Source organism: Esox lucius, chromosome 20 (genome assembly GCF_011004845.1).
Source record: "Esox lucius isolate fEsoLuc1 chromosome 20, fEsoLuc1.pri, whole genome shotgun sequence".
Taxonomy (NCBI): Eukaryota; Metazoa; Chordata; class Actinopteri; order Esociformes; family Esocidae; genus Esox; species Esox lucius.
In genome coordinates, this window is record NC_047588.1 from 32,985,269 (window position 1) to 33,004,667 (window position 19,399).

At 44.1% G+C, this 19,399-nt stretch overlaps 1 protein-coding gene across 1 annotated transcript in view; it reads right to left on the reverse strand.

Moving 5' to 3' along the window:
• The window catches only part of fhod3b (formin homology 2 domain containing 3b), a 139,789-nt gene extending 125,174 nt beyond the window's left edge, over positions 1 to 14,615 (reverse strand). The window contains exons 1-2 of the mRNA XM_010884632.4: positions 13,883 to 14,615; positions 4,633 to 4,739 (exon numbers count right to left, since the gene is read on the reverse strand). Coding sequence (XP_010882934.2) covers positions 4,633 to 4,739; positions 13,883 to 14,047 — 272 coding nt within the window. The 5' untranslated portion in view covers positions 14,048 to 14,615. The remainder of the gene's footprint in view (positions 1 to 4,632; positions 4,740 to 13,882) is intronic.
• Between the last annotated feature and the right edge of the window lie 4,784 nt (positions 14,616 to 19,399).

Genomic DNA, 19,399 nt, shown 5'->3' on the forward strand with positions numbered 1-19,399 from the left:
AAGTATGTAATACTGTGAAACCCCATCATTCCACTATTTCCACATTTCAGAAATTATAATGCAATTACAATAAAAAAAACATTTATAGCACCTTTAAGACATAGCTCAGTAGCTTGAATAGTTATTTTTTTCAGAATGTACGCATAAACCTTATCTGAGAGAACACTAAGGAGTCTAACAACACCAACATATTGTCTTTATGATCTACAGTACCTACCAGACTATTGCTATAGCACAGTAAATGGACTTACACATGTTCCAGTACTAGACTATTGCTACAGCACAGTGAACAGACATAGGCCTGTTCCAGTACTAGACTATTGCTTTAGCACAGTGAACAGACATAGGCCTGTTCCAGTACTAGACTATTGCTTTAGCACAGTGAACAGACATAGGCCTGTTCCAGTACTAGACTATTGCTTTAGCACAGTGAACAGACATAGGCCTGTTCCAGTACTAGACTATTGCTTTAGCACAGTGAACAGACATAGGCCTGTTCCAGTACTAGACTATTGCTATAGCACAGTGAACACTGATCACTTTGACTGGAGTTACAGTATTAAAGTATGCCTGCAACCCAAATGGTGCCCTATACCCTTCATAATGCTGATACTGCTGACCAAAAGTAGTCCAATTCAGTAAGTAATGGGCTGCCATTTGGGATGCATTCCATATTGTTTACTGGCTTAAAAGACAGTAAATAGGTAATATCACTTTTGAAGTCAATGAATAGTAAAACTAAATGAATAGTCACCTAGAACAATAGAAACTGAGAAAGATAATAAAAAAATGGAGAAAGTAAAGGTGAAATTCCTCATCACACCTTTTTACTGCCCCAATAATAATGAGATTCAACACCAGGAAACAGCAGGGGCTTGTGAACTTGGGAACATCCACACCATAAAAAGCCAACAGGCTGAATTACCCCGCTACTACAAATAACGCCCAGACACCTCTCAACCACCACAAATCTCTTGGGACCCCCCTCCCAGACAAATGGCACATATCCACAGCAGACAGAAAGAGTTGGCACTCAATGCCCCTGGCAGCCCCTCTGTTTGACGAGAGAAGTGGACCACTTTCATCTCAGAAGGCTCTCAGCAGACTTCCATAAGTCTCCCAATGATTTCTGATGAAACTAGGAAACCAGAGACCTGCCTGGGGTCCAATGGAAACACCAAGCCCAGTGAATAGCCTGAATTCCAAGTAACACAAATAAATCCGTAGATGCTTGTGGTCTGGCCGACCAGGAACTGCCATGCCAACTGCCGGCCGGTCTGACATCCACAGATTTCTGGGTGGAATGTGAACATCTTTTTATTCATTCCACAGGTCCATGAATCTATGTTTGCATCCGTTTTGTCGTTGTAAACACTTTTATAATATTTAGTTCAGAGACGTTATCCAGAATATATTGCATTACATGCTAAGACACGTTCAAACTGCATTGTCCATTGCAGAGCCCATGCTAATGTGTAACCAATGAGTGCAACAACAAAATAAGGTTAGTGGGATCACTGCAGACTCAGTGAAAACCAAAGGTTACAAAGGTACTGTCTGTGGCAGACTTGTGGTTGCTATTATATTCTAATCAGGAAATGCATCATGCTCATTTAAGTGAGGATTTAAATAGAGTGCAGTGACATAAAGATTTGAATCCAAAACAATGTTTTAAGTGAGAAGTAAAGATGCATCTGAAACCTAAAAATTCAGAAAATTCCCATCTGCAGTACATGAGCATAACTCCTGTACAGTATAGAGCTCTATGTATATCTATATAAGTCTACCTAGCCTGTCAGAGTTCATGATATCGGTAACAGTTAGGTCACCTGTGTAATTTGGAAGCGAGCTCATCCGTCCGACTGCTGTGTCAATGGGCAGTTTATTATCTCTGTCAAATTAATATATAGCTTAAATATATGTTCATATTTGTATTTCTTTAATTGACACAAAGTTGTGACTCTACAACAACACACATTTACAATAAATACATTGTATACTGAAGAAATGTATGAATCCTAATCATATACCAGCTTTATCTCAGAGAGGTTGTGCTACAAAAAAACATTCTTAGCATGTGCTGTGGTCACAGATTGGTTTTAGCCAACCTGCTTTAAAAACAATATTTTAAAAGCAGAAAGCTACAAAAGAAAACACAAAGAAGAGGGCTTCAAACCTAAGGAGTCAACTCAGACAATAATGGACCAACAAACTGTAGCGATTGCAGAAACCACGGTGGAGCTTGGGTGGATTGATCATTACGGGGCACAGGGGGATTCAATTATTTTCTATAACTACTTCTCACATAAAACATTTGCATTTGTTCTAAATGCTCACTTCAAACCATTCCCAAGGACAGGATTAGCACTCTGGGTGGAAACATTCCTGAGACGAGGAAGTGATTACCCATGCCAGTCATGCCCACTCTTCTCAGGTCATTCAGGTGTCATCCCCGCTTTCCTAACAAGCGGAATAGTGCGCCACTCACTGAAGGGTGTTGGGAAGACAGCCCACCTGTTTGTTGTGACGTGTGTTGAGGAGGCGGGAATGTCATGAAGTTTCTGTAGGGTTGTAAAACCACCCACCGGCCAATCTTATCCCTTAACCTTGATAAGTGTTAGCAGCACCTAGGGCTTTGAACATGCCTAGCCGGAGAGCACTGAAGGAATGGCAAGTGAACTGTTCTGCATCAGTGTCTCTCGAACCTTGCCTGATACTGTATCAAGCCATCTTTAAGGTCAGAGCGTTTGTCAGAGAAAGGTTCAGCATGAGTTTGGTCTACAGGCAGAAATCTGGCCTATGTCAGACAGTCTCGGACTGACTGAGATGAATGACAAGGCTTTGGGTTTTACGGTTCAAATCCCTTGTAGTTGCATCAGAGGATCGGCCTCATTCCCTGAACTAGTGAGCACTTGGCAGTAGAGGAAGTGAAGGCGGTCTGAGTCACCAAGGTAGCACAACAGACCAGGACGCTCCTTCACGACACCAAGCTGACCTCCACAGTAGTTTGAGCCTTGACTGTGCTCCTAACTGATGAGTGGCTGCGAAGCCACATGTGAGCAAAGCAAAACTGGCCAGCATCTTTCCGGGAAGCAGCCACACATTGTCAGGTGGGATTTTCCCATGGCTTCGCGACTCCTTGAGCCGGCTTGGTCACCATGCACAGCTGACGGAGATCGCCAGCACAGCTAACGGAGGGCGCCAGCACAGCTTACTGAGGTCGCCAGCACAGCTAACGGAGTTTGCCAGTACAGCTAACGGAGTTTGCCAGCACAGCTAACGGAGGTTGCCAGCACAGCTAACTGAGGTCGCCAGCACAGCTAACAAGGTCGCCCGCACGCCTTACTGAGGTCGCCAGCACAGCTAACGGGGTTCGTCAGCACAGCTATTGGAGGTCGCCAGAACAGCTAACGGGGGTCGACAAGCTGAGTAACTGTGGCCCCACAGGAGTTAACCCAGACAACACGAAGAGACAGTCGCAAGAGCAGTGTGTGTGTATATGAGCAGTCCGTGTGTATATGAGCAGTGTGTGTGTATATGAGCAGTGTGTGTGTATATGAGCAATGTGTGTGTATATGAGCAGTGTGTGTGTATATGAGCAGTCCGTGTGTATATGAGCAGTACGTGTGTGTCCACTGAGAACATCAAATCTCCCAAATCTGATGGGATGTTTTTGCGATGACCTGTAATTGGATGGGACAAGAACTATGGAAGGGAGTAAAAAAAAAACATCTGATGTGAGGACTTGTTTCTTCAGCCCCCTACCTCCTCCCACCCCGCCTTTGGAGAGCAGCTTAAGGGTGGGGCGGCTCAATCGGGCGAAACGGCGGGAGGCCAGGGACAGGGATCATTTCAGTCAGTCAACCTGAACAAGAACGGGTATCATTGAGACCCAGATGATCACTGTATAGAATCAAATTAGACTGGGGGAATATAGGGAGCAGGAAATGATTACCCATCCCCCAGGCAACGGACTTAAAGAAAGAATACGCTTGATTCTCTTCCTGAAAACAATGATCACATTGTATAGACCGGCTAGCTGGAGTCATACCTATGAATATTTTCTCTCTCTATCTCTCTCTGCTTTCTAATAACTACAATACAGCACCAGCACCATGTACAACAGACTTAAGCCACTCTTTTATAATAAATGGTTTAAATTTAGTTTTATAGTTCATAACAGCTCATTTAATCTGCAGAAAGGAACATGAGAGAGTATTCTTGGACCACTGTGGCTTGGCTCGTGATGCATGCACCTGTAATGTATTGCCAGTTGTGTTGTCAATCAGAACCACTCTGGACTCACTCCCAGCCTGGTCTTTTGAAGTGCCGAGAATATATGACCAACCTTTCTAACCTATATAATTTAAGTATAATAGGGCAGCCTGTACAAGGCTTAAAAGCTTGTGTGCACTGCACACACAATTTTGTTAGATTACTAATTTATTTTTGTTCCTCAAAAAGACACCTGTAAAAGGCGGGATAAGGATAAGATCAGCAATTAGGAACGATAGTTGAAACAGCTTTTTATCCTAATATAATCCCGCTACTTACAGTAGAACACAGAAGCTGCCAAAACAATGTTGGATTCTCGTACTGAACATTATTAAAAGGGAGTGTGTTGTTTCTCACCCTCCTTCCCCCTGAAAGCCCTCGAGTTCATCTTTCTGTTCTGCCAGGGTGGATTCCAAATCCAGGTAGTTTCCATTTTGGGAAAGCTGAAGGGCGCAGTCATCAAGCTACATGGGAGGAAAAAGAGATTACGCAATTAAGACAACATAATAATGACAGTGGTCATGGATGCTTTCAAGACAATGAGTCACTACTCAGAGGTCCATTCTTATCACAGCCCAAACACTTGTTGTATAGCTGAGTAAAACAAGTCTAGCATTGAAGCCAACTACATAGACCAACCTGCACAATAACTCACTGTTTCTCCTCAAAAATATTGCATTTTTAGTCACCGGTAATTGTATTTACCACACTGCATAACTGACAATTTTATAATGTTTATTTAGTAAATACAGACAAAATCCTTGGACACTAGGGACACCCTGGAGCTAGTGCTGGTCGAATAGCTTTTGGCAAAGGTGACTGTTCAGTAAAAGATAAGTTGGCAGATATGTTGGCCAAGGGCTGTGCAACCAAGTACCAGCTTCAGGGAGCCAATAATTTGCCCTGGTAAAAATCTAATGCCCAGATGTCGAGACCAAAGTAATATTTCAATTCTAACTCGGTTTACAAGAAGTAATGCAATGGTGCCAGTATATTTGCCTGTAACTTTGTAGCAGGTCGATTTATGGCGTACTAGGGTATACCGCTGGTTTGACTACACCGTGCATCACAAATGTAAAAAGACTACGGCAAACCCTTGATTACCCCAACGCTAACCCCAAAACCTGGCCGTCCGTAGACAATGGGAGCTTGCTGGGATTCCCTTCAACGTTTGCTGGATGGATGTATCAGTTCATAGCTAAAGTATGAGTGAGGTAATGGAGTAAGGTCTGCTAACCTCTCCTGTTATTCCATCCATCCACCCCTAATTCAATTATGACTTGCATCACTCTGAAAATACAGAGGTATGCTTGTTCTATGAAAAATATCCCTTCAATGCTTCCATACTGTTGACAACATCATAACATTTCAAGTTTCAGGGAATAACAGGCCATGAGCTAATTAAGCCCCTATCTGAAGACTATATTAATGCATCCTTCATCCCTCCTTTTAAAGTACCCGAATTGGCTGGACTGGTCCAAGTGTTCTAACACCAATAAGCCACTAGGTGACCTTGCTATGTTTAGGCTATGCAATTACTGGTCGATCTGCAATTACAGCCCCTTAACGAAACAAGAATAGGAAGCCTTTTTTAAGTATTGGATCACAGCCTAGCCAGGTGTTTTGAAGCAATCCTCCAGTGTCGATTGGCAGTGAGGGAGTGTTCACTGACCGCTGTCAGCAGCAGCACCTCATGCAGTGTCAAGGCCTATGTCTAAAATAGCATCCAATCCCCCTCATAGTGCATCTCCAGACGCATTCTGGAACTAGGTGCTATTTGGAAAGCAACCAATGCAAGAGAGGACTGACAGAAGAAAGAGAAGCAGATTTAGATGACCTGCTAATCCCTCCCTCCCACGCTCTTCCTCCCCTCCACCTCCCACCACGTCTACTCCCTCCACCTGTGCTGATTCAACTTCCCCTCCCTCCACCTGTACACCATACAGCTCCACTCCATCAACCAGCCCAACACAGGCTCAGAATGTAACCCTAGCTATAATGTAATTCCACTACAGCCTCAGACAGTAACCCTGCAGTAGCTACAGTGGAATCATACCACAGCCTCAGACTGTAACCCAAGCAACAGTGAAATCGGCATACAGCTAAGGACTGTAACCCTAGCTACAGTGTAATCATACCACAGCCTCAGACTGTAATGCTAGCTACGGTGTAATCCAACCACAGCCTCCAACTGTAACCCTAGCTACAGTGTAATTCAACTACAGCCTCAGACTGTAACCCTAGCTACAGTGTAATTCAACTACAGCCTCAGACTGTAACCCTAGCTACAGGGTAATCCAACCACAGCCTCCAACTGTAACCCTAGCTATGGGGTAATCCAACCACAGCCTGAGACTGTAACCCTAGCTACAGGGTAATCCAACCACAGCCTCCAACTGTAACCCTAGCTACGGTGTAATCCAACCACAGCCTCAGACTGTAACCCTAGCTACGGTGTAATCCAACCACAGCCTCAGACTGTAACCCTAGCTACGGTGTAATCCAACCACAGCCTCAGACTGTAACCTTAGCTACGGTGTAATCCAACCACAGCCTCTGACTGTAACACTACCTACAGTTTAATCCCACTACAGCCCAGCAGTCTGTCAGCGATGAACCTGCTGTTTAAATTCATAACCTCAACGGGTTAACACCACAGGACAGAAGCTGACCTCCAGTAGACAAGGAAGGACAGGTTAAAAAAACCAACTGTGCTGGAGGGACAAACACATCACACTGACAGAGGAGAAGAGGCTGTCTGGGCTTTCTAGGGGTTCTTATGTCTGCTGTTGCGAGCAAATAAATAAACCTCTGCAGAAGGAACGAATTGCCTCTTTCATTCTGCCACTGCCCCAGTAGTTTTTGTCTCAATGCTTACCCAGCAGGCAACTGAGACAGATAAGACAATACATGGCAAAAGATGAGAGGACTTTAACGGGTGTAGTTTGTCAAAAATGGCGAAAAACAAACACTGTTGAAGAGAAACAACCAATGTCACAATTTAAAAAAATACCAACACCAACTGTTTTTGAAATTACAACTGTGATTTGTGCTAGCTCTGATGTCGTTCCATTTCCTCCCCTTGAATTACTGTAACGTAATTAAACATGTATGGAGGGGAAAGGGAGGTTGCTAACTGTGAAAGACATTATGGAGGCAGCTTTGATCTGTTCAGCCACTCATGTTTGTCTTTGGCTGTACTGCGGCGCCCAAGGACTGTGTCAAGATGGAGAAGTGAAACAAAACATGTGGTTAGCTAGGATAACACACTCACTCACTGACTAAAACTTTGTGTTATTGGCAATATAATAAGTGCCAAGTTCTTAAAGGTGGAATATACAACAGAAATATTGCAGGCAGCACACCTGCATGGTCTGTTAAGGGCAGACAGACACAGTTGAATACCTTTAGGGGAAACAGACAACTTGAAGAGCAGTGACATGTCTGACAGGATTTCAGATGTTCTTACAGCAAATCAGAGAGACAGATGGGTGTGGAGAAAAAGAGGGAGAGACGAAGAGAAGAGCAAAAGAGAGTGAAAGGAGACAACCGAGAGAGAGAGGGAGAGAGAGAGAGAGAGAGAGAGAGAGAGAGTTTCAGAAGCTTACAGGACAGATTAGACACTGACAGGATATCCAGACGTTCCACTCAGGCCAAAGTTAGGCCCACTATATTGAGCAGGCCTGCATTGAAGAGATGCCTGCTGGGTAACCACTGAAACAAAAGCCCACTAGCACCAGTTATAGGACATTGGACAGGGTACACAAGCTGATCACCTCAGTCACATGCAGGACATTGTCCACTGGCAGTAATACAACAGTATTTGGTCCAAACACAGATAATAAACTGTCTACAGGCATTCACTTGAATTAATAAAATAGGGCAAAACACAATGCAGAATTCAAGGCAGTAACCAGTAAGAATTGTGAATCCAAGAAATGCATTACTACATAGAAGTTACTACACCTGTTCAGCTACAACAGACAGAGAGGCAAGCCATCCCGGTAACCAACCCCCTAAACACAGACACACACCACACACACACACAGTGTCTTGTCGCATTTCCTATACTCCCCTTATATAATAGGCTTGCTGGATTACAGATTACAGTACAAGTATCCAGGCCAGAAATGCCTGAAGTGGTCCACAGAAATGGCACTTAATCCAGGAACAGTGCTCACAGATTAAATGCAGTATCGTCGGTCGGCCGGCACGGGATTTTGACTCAACTAGGCCCTGTGGTCCAAGGGTCCGGTGAAGTAACCACCGATGTGGCTCAGTCACACACGGAGGCTCGGCCTCTCCCTCCCACCGCAGTGGCGGTCCGCCGGTCAGAGACGCGGGTAGTTAGGCGGTGACAGCTAAAAATAAAGAGCGTACAATTTTCCCATTCAAAATGCAATCTCACCCTCAATTTCTTCTTCCCGGCGCTGCAATTTTGAGGCCACAGAGGCTGATAAAATACCCCAGGTTTGGAGGTTTAGAAATAACTGAATGATCAGTACTGAGTCAACGTATATTTACACTATTTATTTGTGGAGCTAATTTTAAAATAATAATAATAATAATTTTGGAGATGACATTTTATAATTGGGGGTGTCCTTTACTTGAGGGTTTCCATTGGAACCTGATGACCCTACATCTAGAGTACATCAGCACATAGGACAGTCTCCCAGGACAGTGGAATTAGCATGCTCATTATACACTATACCCCTGAGAGTGACCACAGCAGAAGTCTTCAGCTTCTGTCAAGCATGAAAAGGGATGAGCCTGTACCGGGAGCCCGAGTAGGCCTGCGTGAATGTGGAGCTCTCTGCTCCAGCACACAGAGAAGCTTTGAGACTGACAGGCCAAACCTCAACTCTACATAACAATGTGAAACAGAAATCCAAAGTGCAGCCACAGTCATGAAGGACAAACCTATATTTTACAGCATTTAGCATACCTTCTCATTATGGGCCTGTAATTTCTCTGGAATCATTTGCAGGAAGACAAGCTTTGCAAAAAGTGAATTTGTAAAAAAAAAAGAAAAAAAAAAGTGGCCTGCTCTGCTTTTCTCCATGTTGAAGCTGATACAACGGTTCTGGTCTTGTACCTGGTCATTCCAATTAAATTGCCCAGGTACAAGACCAGAAAAAGGGGGGGGGAAATATAACTATGTTTATTTGAACTTTTTATATTCGTAAAAATGTGTTCATGGGGCCGTGAAAATCCAGCATCTAATTGTTGACTTGAACTGCAACTGTTCTCCAACAACCGGTTCAGAATGTCTGCATAGGACCTTGGCAGTGATCCATGAGGTAGCATGACATACTGCATGATCACTGTGTCTATTTACAGTTTGCCTAGTCATCCAAAAAGGACAATAAATCATTCAGGACTGACTGGTGAGACGAAAGCCTGAGTCAGGCCAAAAATAGACTCCCTGCTAGCTACAAACTGTAATGAGGATGCTGAGAACCATTTGAAGGCTAGACTTCACAATACGTTTTCACTGTTATTTTTGTAACTGTACACAAAGAGATTCTAAATGCAAGACACGCGGAATATGACCCAGATCGTGTGTTTGAGCTGATCACAACCTGATGTCAGTGAAGAGAAGACCCAGGCAGCTGCAGGGCCCAGATGGCATCTTCAGACGGGCCTCTCCACCTCGCCCCAGCCCTCTCCCCCTCGCCCCAGCCCTCTCCACCTCGCCCCAGCCCTCTCCACCTCTCTCCAGCCTTCACCTCTCCCCAGCCTTCTCCACCTCTTCCCAGCCCTCTCCACCTCTCCCCAGCCCTCTCCACCTCTCCCCAGCCTTCTCCACCTCTTCCCAGCCCTCTCCATCTCTCCCCAGCCCTCTCCACCTCTCCCCAGCCTTCCCCACCTCTCCCCAGCCCTCTCCACCTCTCCCTACCCCTCTCCAGCCTTCTCCACCTCTCCCCAGCCTTCTCCACCTCTCCCCAGCCTTCTCCACCTCTCCCCAGCCTTCTCCACCTCTCCCCATCCTTCTCCACCCCTCCCCAGCCCTTGCCATTTCTCCCCAGACTTCTCCACCTCTCCCTAGCCTTCTCCACCTCTCCCCAGCCCTTGCCACCTCGCCCCAGTCATCTCCACCTCTCCCCATCCTTCTCCATCTCTCCCCAATTTACACCAGTCTGACCTGTATGTCCTCCGAGCTACGGGCAGACTTTGCTAGGTCTCTGAAGTAATATTATTGACCACAACCCGCTGAAAACAATGTAGTCAGAGATGCTTCCAAGTTTCAACACAGATATTAAGACTGAGGTCTGCCCCTTAAAGTCTGCCCCTTAAAGTCTGCCCCTTAAAGTCTGACCCTTATTCTATCCGCCTGCTTCCTACTCTCTCAGGGTAGCCGGTTGAAGCTCACCATTTATACACCAGTGACCTGAGTTCACAGGCAAGGCATCCCTGGTTTGTTGTGGTCCCACAGGCCTTCTGCTACTGCAGTCAATTGAGGCTGGTGCAAGAGGGGATGCAGCCCAATGGAGTGTGGAGACCAAAACACATACAGGCAGCCTGTGTTTGTTTGTGTTTTTCTTTCTGTCACCCTCTCCTCTTTTCCCTCAGAGCGCGCCAGGAGAGATTTCCCATGCCATCCTGTTGGTCAATGCGGAGTGGAATGGGTTTCAGAATGAAAACCAGGCTTTTACAGCGTTCCACGACATTCTGAGGGTTCCATGACTTACAATATAGCAGCTCCACTCAAACCCACTGAAAAGGCCCATTCATCTGACAGAATGAAGAAAGAGCCCAAATTAACTTTGTACTGGGGGACCTGCATGACTTCAACAGGGCTGAGATGAATACAAAAAAGGCCAGTTCTTTGATCTCCAACGTTGAAGGCCTCTTCTCCTCTTCACTGTTTAAATTTCATGGTTGGAGCCTGAGGCCCTCTGACAATGTGTTCAGACACAAATTAATGAACCGATCAGCACTAGGAAGTACAGCTGAACTGGAAAGGGAGGGATCCTCAGAATCCTCGTCAGAGAATATTTAAGCATCTGGTTGACATCAATTGTCACTGTTAGGGGTTTCTAAAAGAATGCAGAAATCCTGTAACCACAAGGTATTGAGAAGGAGAGCCCAATGTCTTTGATCTGTTTGAAACTGGCAATACAATGATATGAGTGCAGGCCAACTATTGGACCAGACCAGACAAAACAATGGATATCTATGAACATATCGCCACCTCAAATAACTGGGGATAAATGAAGACAGACAACAGCCAGGAGTGGCCAGATGCAGGACCACTGAGGTGTCCAAAATAAAATCTAGATTGAAGCTGAAGGGGAATGGAAAAAAAGAAGTCCAGCAAAGATGAGAATTGACATTGAAATGGAAAAGTAGTCTTGTTTCAAGACTACGCTGGAGACAACAAGTCAACATGCCTACTAATCAAACGAGGCAGGAAATTATTCAGCATACTTGACACAGAGACACTAACACAAGGCAAGATGCTTCACCTATGATGTCACAGTCACATGAGACTCTTGGCACCAGAAAGCATTGTGAGTACACTTTCAAAGACTAAGTAGTTAATCACAATTATCGGCAGTGTCTAAATATCAGTCTGTATGAACAATAGTGAGACCAATGGAACCAAGAAATCTGAGTTGTCAAGTCAAAAATTGGGCAAAGAACCACAACATGAAACTCCTTTTTAGAGATTACTGTTTGATGTGTTTGCTTTACTGCTTGTTTGATTGATTAACTTTTCACCAAAAGCCCGCAATAATACCAACTTACAGAGTCACCCAGTTAGACATAGAGTTGTGGTAAATATATCAGGTCAGTTGACGTTAGGTTTACTGTTTAGGAAATCCAAGTCACAGGGCAACAAGAATATTATTAATGTTTAAGTCAGTGAAAGCTGACAGTCAAAAAGAGAGTCCCATTTAATGCTCACAGCTGCTGGTCCCCCTGAGCGAGGCCATGGCGGGGCAGTCTAGTTCTCAGTTCAGGTCTGTGTCAAATATGGACTACTGTTGACCTATGACATTATATTGGACAGCTGAACACCTTACGGAATACTGTCAAATGTAGTGCTCTTAAGGGAGTAGGGTGCCATTAGCAAAACATAGCAGATCCATCCAAGCAGCCCTCCTCCAGACCTAGGTTAATACCACGCTACTTCCCGGGTGGTGTTTTCCAGAGGACACTCACTTCTACATATGCCTCACTTCCTGGTAGAGTAACTTTGCTTCACACACAAACCTACAGCTCTTCAGGTGGTGGTGAAGTCAACCCAAGACACTACCGGAGACATGCTGCCTCCCTCCCAGCCTGCCTCCTTGCCTCCCTCCCTCCTTCACTCCCTGCCTGCCTCCCTGTCTCCCATCCTGTCTGCCTCTCTGCCTGCCTCCCTCCCTGCATGCCTCCCTGTCTGCCTCTTTGCCTGCCTCCCTCCGTGCCTGCCTGCCTCCCTGTCTGCCTCTTTGCCTGCCTGCCTCCCTGGCTGCCTCTTTGCCTGCCTGCCTCCCTGTCTGTCTGCCTCCCTCCCTGCCTGCCTGTCTGCCTGCCTCCCTGTCTGCCTCTTTGTCAGCCAGCCTGCCTGCCTGCCTCGCTCCCTGCCTGCCACCCTGCCTGCCTGCCTGCCTGCCACCCTGCCTGCCTGCCACCCTGCCTGCCTCCCTGCCTGCCACCCTCCCTCCCTCCCTCCCTGTCTCCCTTAGTTCACACTGCTGTCCCTTGAACAGTACACTGTGAACATCCGTCACTTTCCATTTATATCCTGTTTACTCAAATGTTTTTAGGTTTGACTGTAAAATCTGCATTTGCTTTCTATTTTTTGTTTTATGTCAGTTACTTTTTTTAACCGGCTTTGGAACCACACACAAGCGTCTAGCTACCCGTGCATTCACAGCTGCTGAAACGAGTGTGCGAACAACACAACTTCAAACTTTGAACTATCAGTGCTCCTAAAAATGGCCATCTGGCATTGTGGTCATAGAATATTTACATTCTGGACGTGGTCTCACTTGAGTGTCGAGCCAGTGATGGTGATGTCTTGTTCTCCAAACCCCGGTAGCATCAATCAAGAGGATGTTTACTATACAGTCATTAAAGGGTTGCCTCAATCCTGATTAGAGGAAAGTATTAAAGCCACTGAGCAATGCATTACATGTAGTCAGTGCCATGGGGGTGGTGATTCATAACCCAGAGTGTATGGTGTAGTCTACCCAAATCACTGCGTACCCATCCTGAAACACATTAACACTCTCTTTGGTTATAGTTGGTTCTTAAATGTGTGATTTGATACACCCCTCATTTCAGAATGCCTTGGCTGTTACATAAATGAAATCTACTTTTCTAATGGGCCAAACTAACTTCATGCACCTGTAAAACTGAACAATGTTAAATAACCATGTTGACGTTTATAAGCCATTGTTTTTAGTTCGGGCTATGGGACTGCAACCAATTACCACTGAATTATTGTGGAATCATTAATACTGACATCATCATTCTATGACTTCAATATTGATAAACAGCAGATGTCAAAACAACCCGATTTAGTTACAATTTCGTGCAAAAAAATAGAGGGAAAACATTACATACGAACAGATTTGCCCAAACCAATCAACCCAAACAACACTGTCCATACCTTGTGCGGGGCTTTGAGAAGCCTGTGGACTCCAGCAATTTGATTGATAAGGGGGATATCTTCCCTGAAGGTGTACTGAGGGGGCCTGGTTGGCTCAGGAAAATTGGTGCTGTTGAATGGATCAGTGTCATCTAAGAACTGTACCCTGCATACAAACACAGCCATGATGTTGTATCCATGCAATATGTTTTTTAGAAGTCGAGTATCAAAAACTAGATGCGCTCTGTCCGGCGAAATCCTTTGCTATGACGCGTAAACCCGCGCACGACTGCTCGACACAACAATACATCCAATCCCCTGAGCCGACAGGTTTTCCGCAGCAAGCAGCGAGTCCTGCTCTGCTCCCTCAATTACGGTTGCACCTCTCCATACGTTGTCCAATCCCGGCTCCAAGAAATAGACACTAAACGTCGCACGCACTGCAATTTAAATCCAGTAACCCTCGTCCTGTGCTTAAGTATTTTCCAGGTATTATTCTGTCGTTCAGAATAATGTAAATTGCGTAGAAATTAGAGGTGCTGCAGTATCCAAGGGCAGGCACGCAAGGTACTGAAGCAGGGTGTCCTGCAGACGGGATCGCTGGACTTGTGGCGTAGGGGTATCAGGACTCCCTCCTCTAGCGCAAACTATGCCAGTAGCAACCGCCAGCGCGATGCCAGGAGGATGATACATCGGATCCTCACATTGTTTGCGTGTTGGCGACCTCCTGTGGGCCGGCAAAGAAGTCAACAGACTTGACATATGGCTAATGCTTTGTAAGGTAACTTAACACAGTGACGTACCAAACCTACATTTTTTTTTTACTAATCTAATAGTTCCCACTTTGGTTAATTTAAAATCTTGGATGCATAACAACTTCCTCCAAGTCAACATCAGCAAGACGGAAGCTGTGCTGACAGGTTGATAAGCAGAATCTGCCCTGCCTTATACGAGGTCCGTTGTCGCTAACCTGGGTGTGAATGTCAACCCTGTAGTCTTCTTTAACGCCCACATTTGTCTTTAATGTCAAATAAAAATGTTCACCCGACGAACATCTCTAAGACGCTATCTTAGAACTCATGATAAAAGCCTGCTGACTCAATTAATACTTAACAGCTCATTCAAATGGTGTTGCAGGGGTACAAACGGTTAAACCTTCCCGCATCGCCGCCATCTAGACCTTCAATGGCTTCCGGCACCTCAAATAATGTATTTAGAATTGTCCTCCTAGACATCATGGCCTTAAACAAATGGCATTGGATGTGTTTACTTATCTGAACCACCCTGGCCCTGTGAATCTTATGGTCAAGCCACACCAAAGTGCTTCATGAACCAAGGATCTGACTCCAAACTATAGGGTACCATGCCTTTTCCTCACGAGGACCATGCTTTTTGAAATCTTTTCTGACAATCTCAGGGCTGTTCAGGCTGGTGTGGGTTTAAAGCAGGCCTTAGGACCCATCATTATCAATTGGCCGACCCTACCTTAGACACTTTACCATGTGGTTATGTAATAAAACAGAATTTGAACACACCTCTTTGGTTAATTTGGCTCTGGGTTCCAGATCATCAGCTTTTAAATGATTCTATGATTAAATTCGGACTGTCAGCTATACATTTGAGGGAATTTTTATCCAAATCAGATGAACCATTAAACATTTACAGCACGTTTGGTTCAGAGTTCGACCATTTTCAAGTACAAGTATTTTCTGGTTTTGCACTTCAGTCAACCTTATTTGCTTAATGCCTCATGAGATAATAAGGATTTTTAATGAGAAACATTTTACATAATATTGTGACACTATAAATATCTAACTGTCAGTTAGTATAACATATATACAAGTTATTCATGTTTCCCGTAGTATCTATCAGAGGAGTGATAATCACCAAAACACTGAAACAGCCTTGTCTCTTGTCCTGTGTCCCAGTTAATCCTGTTCTCCAGCCATTCATCTTAAACATGGACTTGTTTTTGTAAAAGGACATCAGACATAATATGGATTGTGGATCAAGGTTGAGGTCACCTACATTAACATTTTGACAATTCAACAAAGAACAGCAGAAATTTCATAAAGGAGAACTGGGAGAAAAGGTGTTATATTTCCTGAATTGAAGTGGTATTGACCATAACGCCAGTAAACACACATCACAATCAGGACCATAGCTATGCTGAAAAGAACCAGTTGGCTCTTGTTGTGTAATCTGAGAATGTACCATGGCTGAACACGGTCTGTGTCTAATGTCACTCTGTTACACCATAGGGCGTTAGATTTGACCAGAGTCCAAAGCAACCCATGTGTGAATTAACCTGTCATGTATTTGTAATATTAATAAGGTGTTGCTAGCAAATATGTTACATACATTTTACAAAGATTTTTCATTTAAACATCCCAGGCCTGGTGTCAGATAGTGAACAGATGTAGTACCTTGTAATAGGGGACTCTGAAAACCTCTATGACGTTGGTGAGAATGGAGGATTGATGAGACGGATGTTGCTGTGTGAGGACCTGTGTATGTTCTCTAGGGGGTCTCCATCACATGATGCATTGGGACCATTCGGAAGGTATGGCAGATCAACACCTTCAAGACAAGGGGTCAATTTTTACATACAATATCATGTTCAAGATCATGGAGTTAGACATCAAAGCCAGGTTGGTCTCAGTTCTAACCCGACTTACGTCAGTTTGTTTAGGAATTCATTTTTTTCTGAAGGGACGACAAAACAAATCAGTGGAACATTTTTGTGTCAGACGTACACATTGAGGTTATCTTTGAAACATTGTTCTTGTTACAACAGTTACCTGTGAAACTCATCTCACTCATAGCAAGCTTAGCTAGGATCTATAATTAGGGAACTCCTCCTCCCAACCTAGCTGGTGAGGCTAGTGATGACACTAAAACTAACTAGCGGGGCTACCTAGCTATCCCTACATTATTTGACAGCTTGTCTAAGTTGCTGTGTTTAGTATACCATTTTACACATGCTTCCCCTAAAGTTAAGCAAATGTTATTGGAAATTAGTCTTTTGGTCCATCAACCAGCTGTTTACAGCAGCAACTGACAGCCAGAGCAATCCACTGGCATCACATTGCTGTAGGCATTGCAGTAAAAACCGACCGCTGGCTTCATTAAAAAACATCCGAAATACTGGTCGTTGATGCACAAAACACCTTAGGTATTTCGAAAATGTCATGACTATGGCTTGCTTTTCAAATAACACATTATTTACAGATCTATTGATATAGATTTTTGTCATTTCTGCCTGTGTTAGACAATGGACATAAGATGGCGCCACACAGCTGTCCAACAATATTTGCCAGTGGAGCACTAACTGGCTCTTGACTTCTAAACATTTCTCACTGCGTGAGCAAGATTTGATATTGGCTACTAAAATAAATAATTTGAGAGATAAACTCTAAAAAGTAATGATATTACTTTGAGCTAATTCTGTGATTACACATTTTAGAGAAGGTATACTGACACTTCCTTCTTGGCCCTGTCCTGTCACCTTTGGTTGGGGCCACAGTGTCACTGGACCCCCCCCCTACCCAGCCCCTAGATTTATGCTGGCATATTTCTGTGACGAGGGACTAGGGTCAGTCTGTCCAGTCTGAAGTCCCAATTTTTTACGTTACATTAGTTTATGTGACGGGAACAAGGGTCAATCTGGAATATATGCTGAGTGATCCTTTTGAAGCCAAGGAAAGCTCTCTCTAATTTCCCTGGGGTTCTGTTCAACCTCAGGAAGCCATGAGCCCTTGGAGCACACCTCAGGACTACCCGGCTTGATGACACCTGGTTGTGGAGAGAGTCTGGACACAGCCCACCTGAATTTAGTGACCTGCTGGTCATCTGAACTAGCAAAAACTGTTATGTGGCTCAAAAGGTTGTGTACTCTTGTAACCTTCAGCTGGCACAGGATAGGACTGACCACCCCTTAGAGTCCAGTTCCTCTCTGGGTTTCTTCCTCATAATTGACCTTACTAGGAACATTTTCCTAGACAATGTTCATTCATTTCTTGTTTGTTGCTTGCTCTTTGGGGTTGGGTACCTGTAAAAGCACTTTGTGTCAATGTTAAAAGGGCTTTATAAAGAAAAGGTGATTGATTTGATCTTCTGTTCTGATTCTAGGCTGTTTGTGTAACCTCAAATCTACCCTGTCATGTTGACCATGTTCCTTTTCAGTGGATTGACCTTGAAAGGCTCTTTAAGTAGAGTTGTTTTTCTCTTCACCCCAGTTCTAACTAGTTCATGTCCCAAATGTAGGTATTCCATATTATCATTCATTTAACCATACGCTCTATGGGCCCTGGTTAAAATAGTGGACCATGTGAATGTTTCAAGGATGCCATTTGGGATGGATCCACTATGTGTTCTACTACCTTACTAATCTCACAATTGTACTGCAAACACATCTTTGAACCGCTATCAGATGTAAGTCAATAATCATCAGATAAATCTGATTCATGTAACAAAAAATTGGCAGAGCTGGCCGAGACAACTACCTGACTGGACCCTGTTGCCCTGGTCTCCATAGCATTTGGCAGCCTCATATCTTCCTCCAGAAACTACACTGAACAGTAAGTCAACATTACTTTACCATTAAAGACATGTGATTTAGGATCATGGGTTTGTCAGTAACAAGGGGTTGTCAGGTTTTCATTAGAACACTTGAATGCCTATAAAGCACCTCAAGATTTCTGTTTTCATGTTATGGTTGTGGATTAGGTGATCGCCAGTAATCAGTAGCATATGTTTTTGTGGGTACCGGGTCGATATCACTTCCTCAATAACATGCCACGGATAATTTGATTTATATGAAATGTATTTTCTACCATAAGTTGGCCGGCGGTTATGTGTACAGATGGCTATTTCACAGGGCTACTAGCTTTTAAATGACCATTGTTATGGAAAAACTGACCAAATGGTTATCGCACAAACACAGATAGGGACTCCCATGCATTTCTATTAAACCTTTATTTCAACAGAGAGTTATCTGAGAACGGCAGAAGTGCATTCAGAATTGATCATGCTAGGTTACACATGATCAGGGGCGTTGGACTGGGGGGAAAAGGGGTACTAAGTATATAGGGCCCTAATGTGTAGGGGGGCCCTCAAAAATGTTTGAATCTTGAATAAAGTGGGGAGGGGCCCTCAGAGACCGCCTATGTACAGGGCCCAGAATTTTGTGCTACATCCATGCACATGATGATGCTAATTGCTAAATAACATGGCCGTCTGATCAGTTTCAGCAATATGTAGGTTGATATACTTGTTATACACACAATTAAGCAGAATAACAAATCAATTTAGTTTAAGCAGAAGTTTGGTGGTAACTACAGTCTAAAGCAATACAATAATTATTGGTATTTCATTTTGTTTGAATTTATTCATCAAATTATCAGGACAGCATTCATGCACTTCTCGTTTAAAATGTATCAAACATTTTGTAACCATTTCCAAAAAGAAAATCTCTTATGCCGTGGTGTCCTGAACTCTAATGCTCTCTATTTATTTTTCACCTGGCATATACACCAT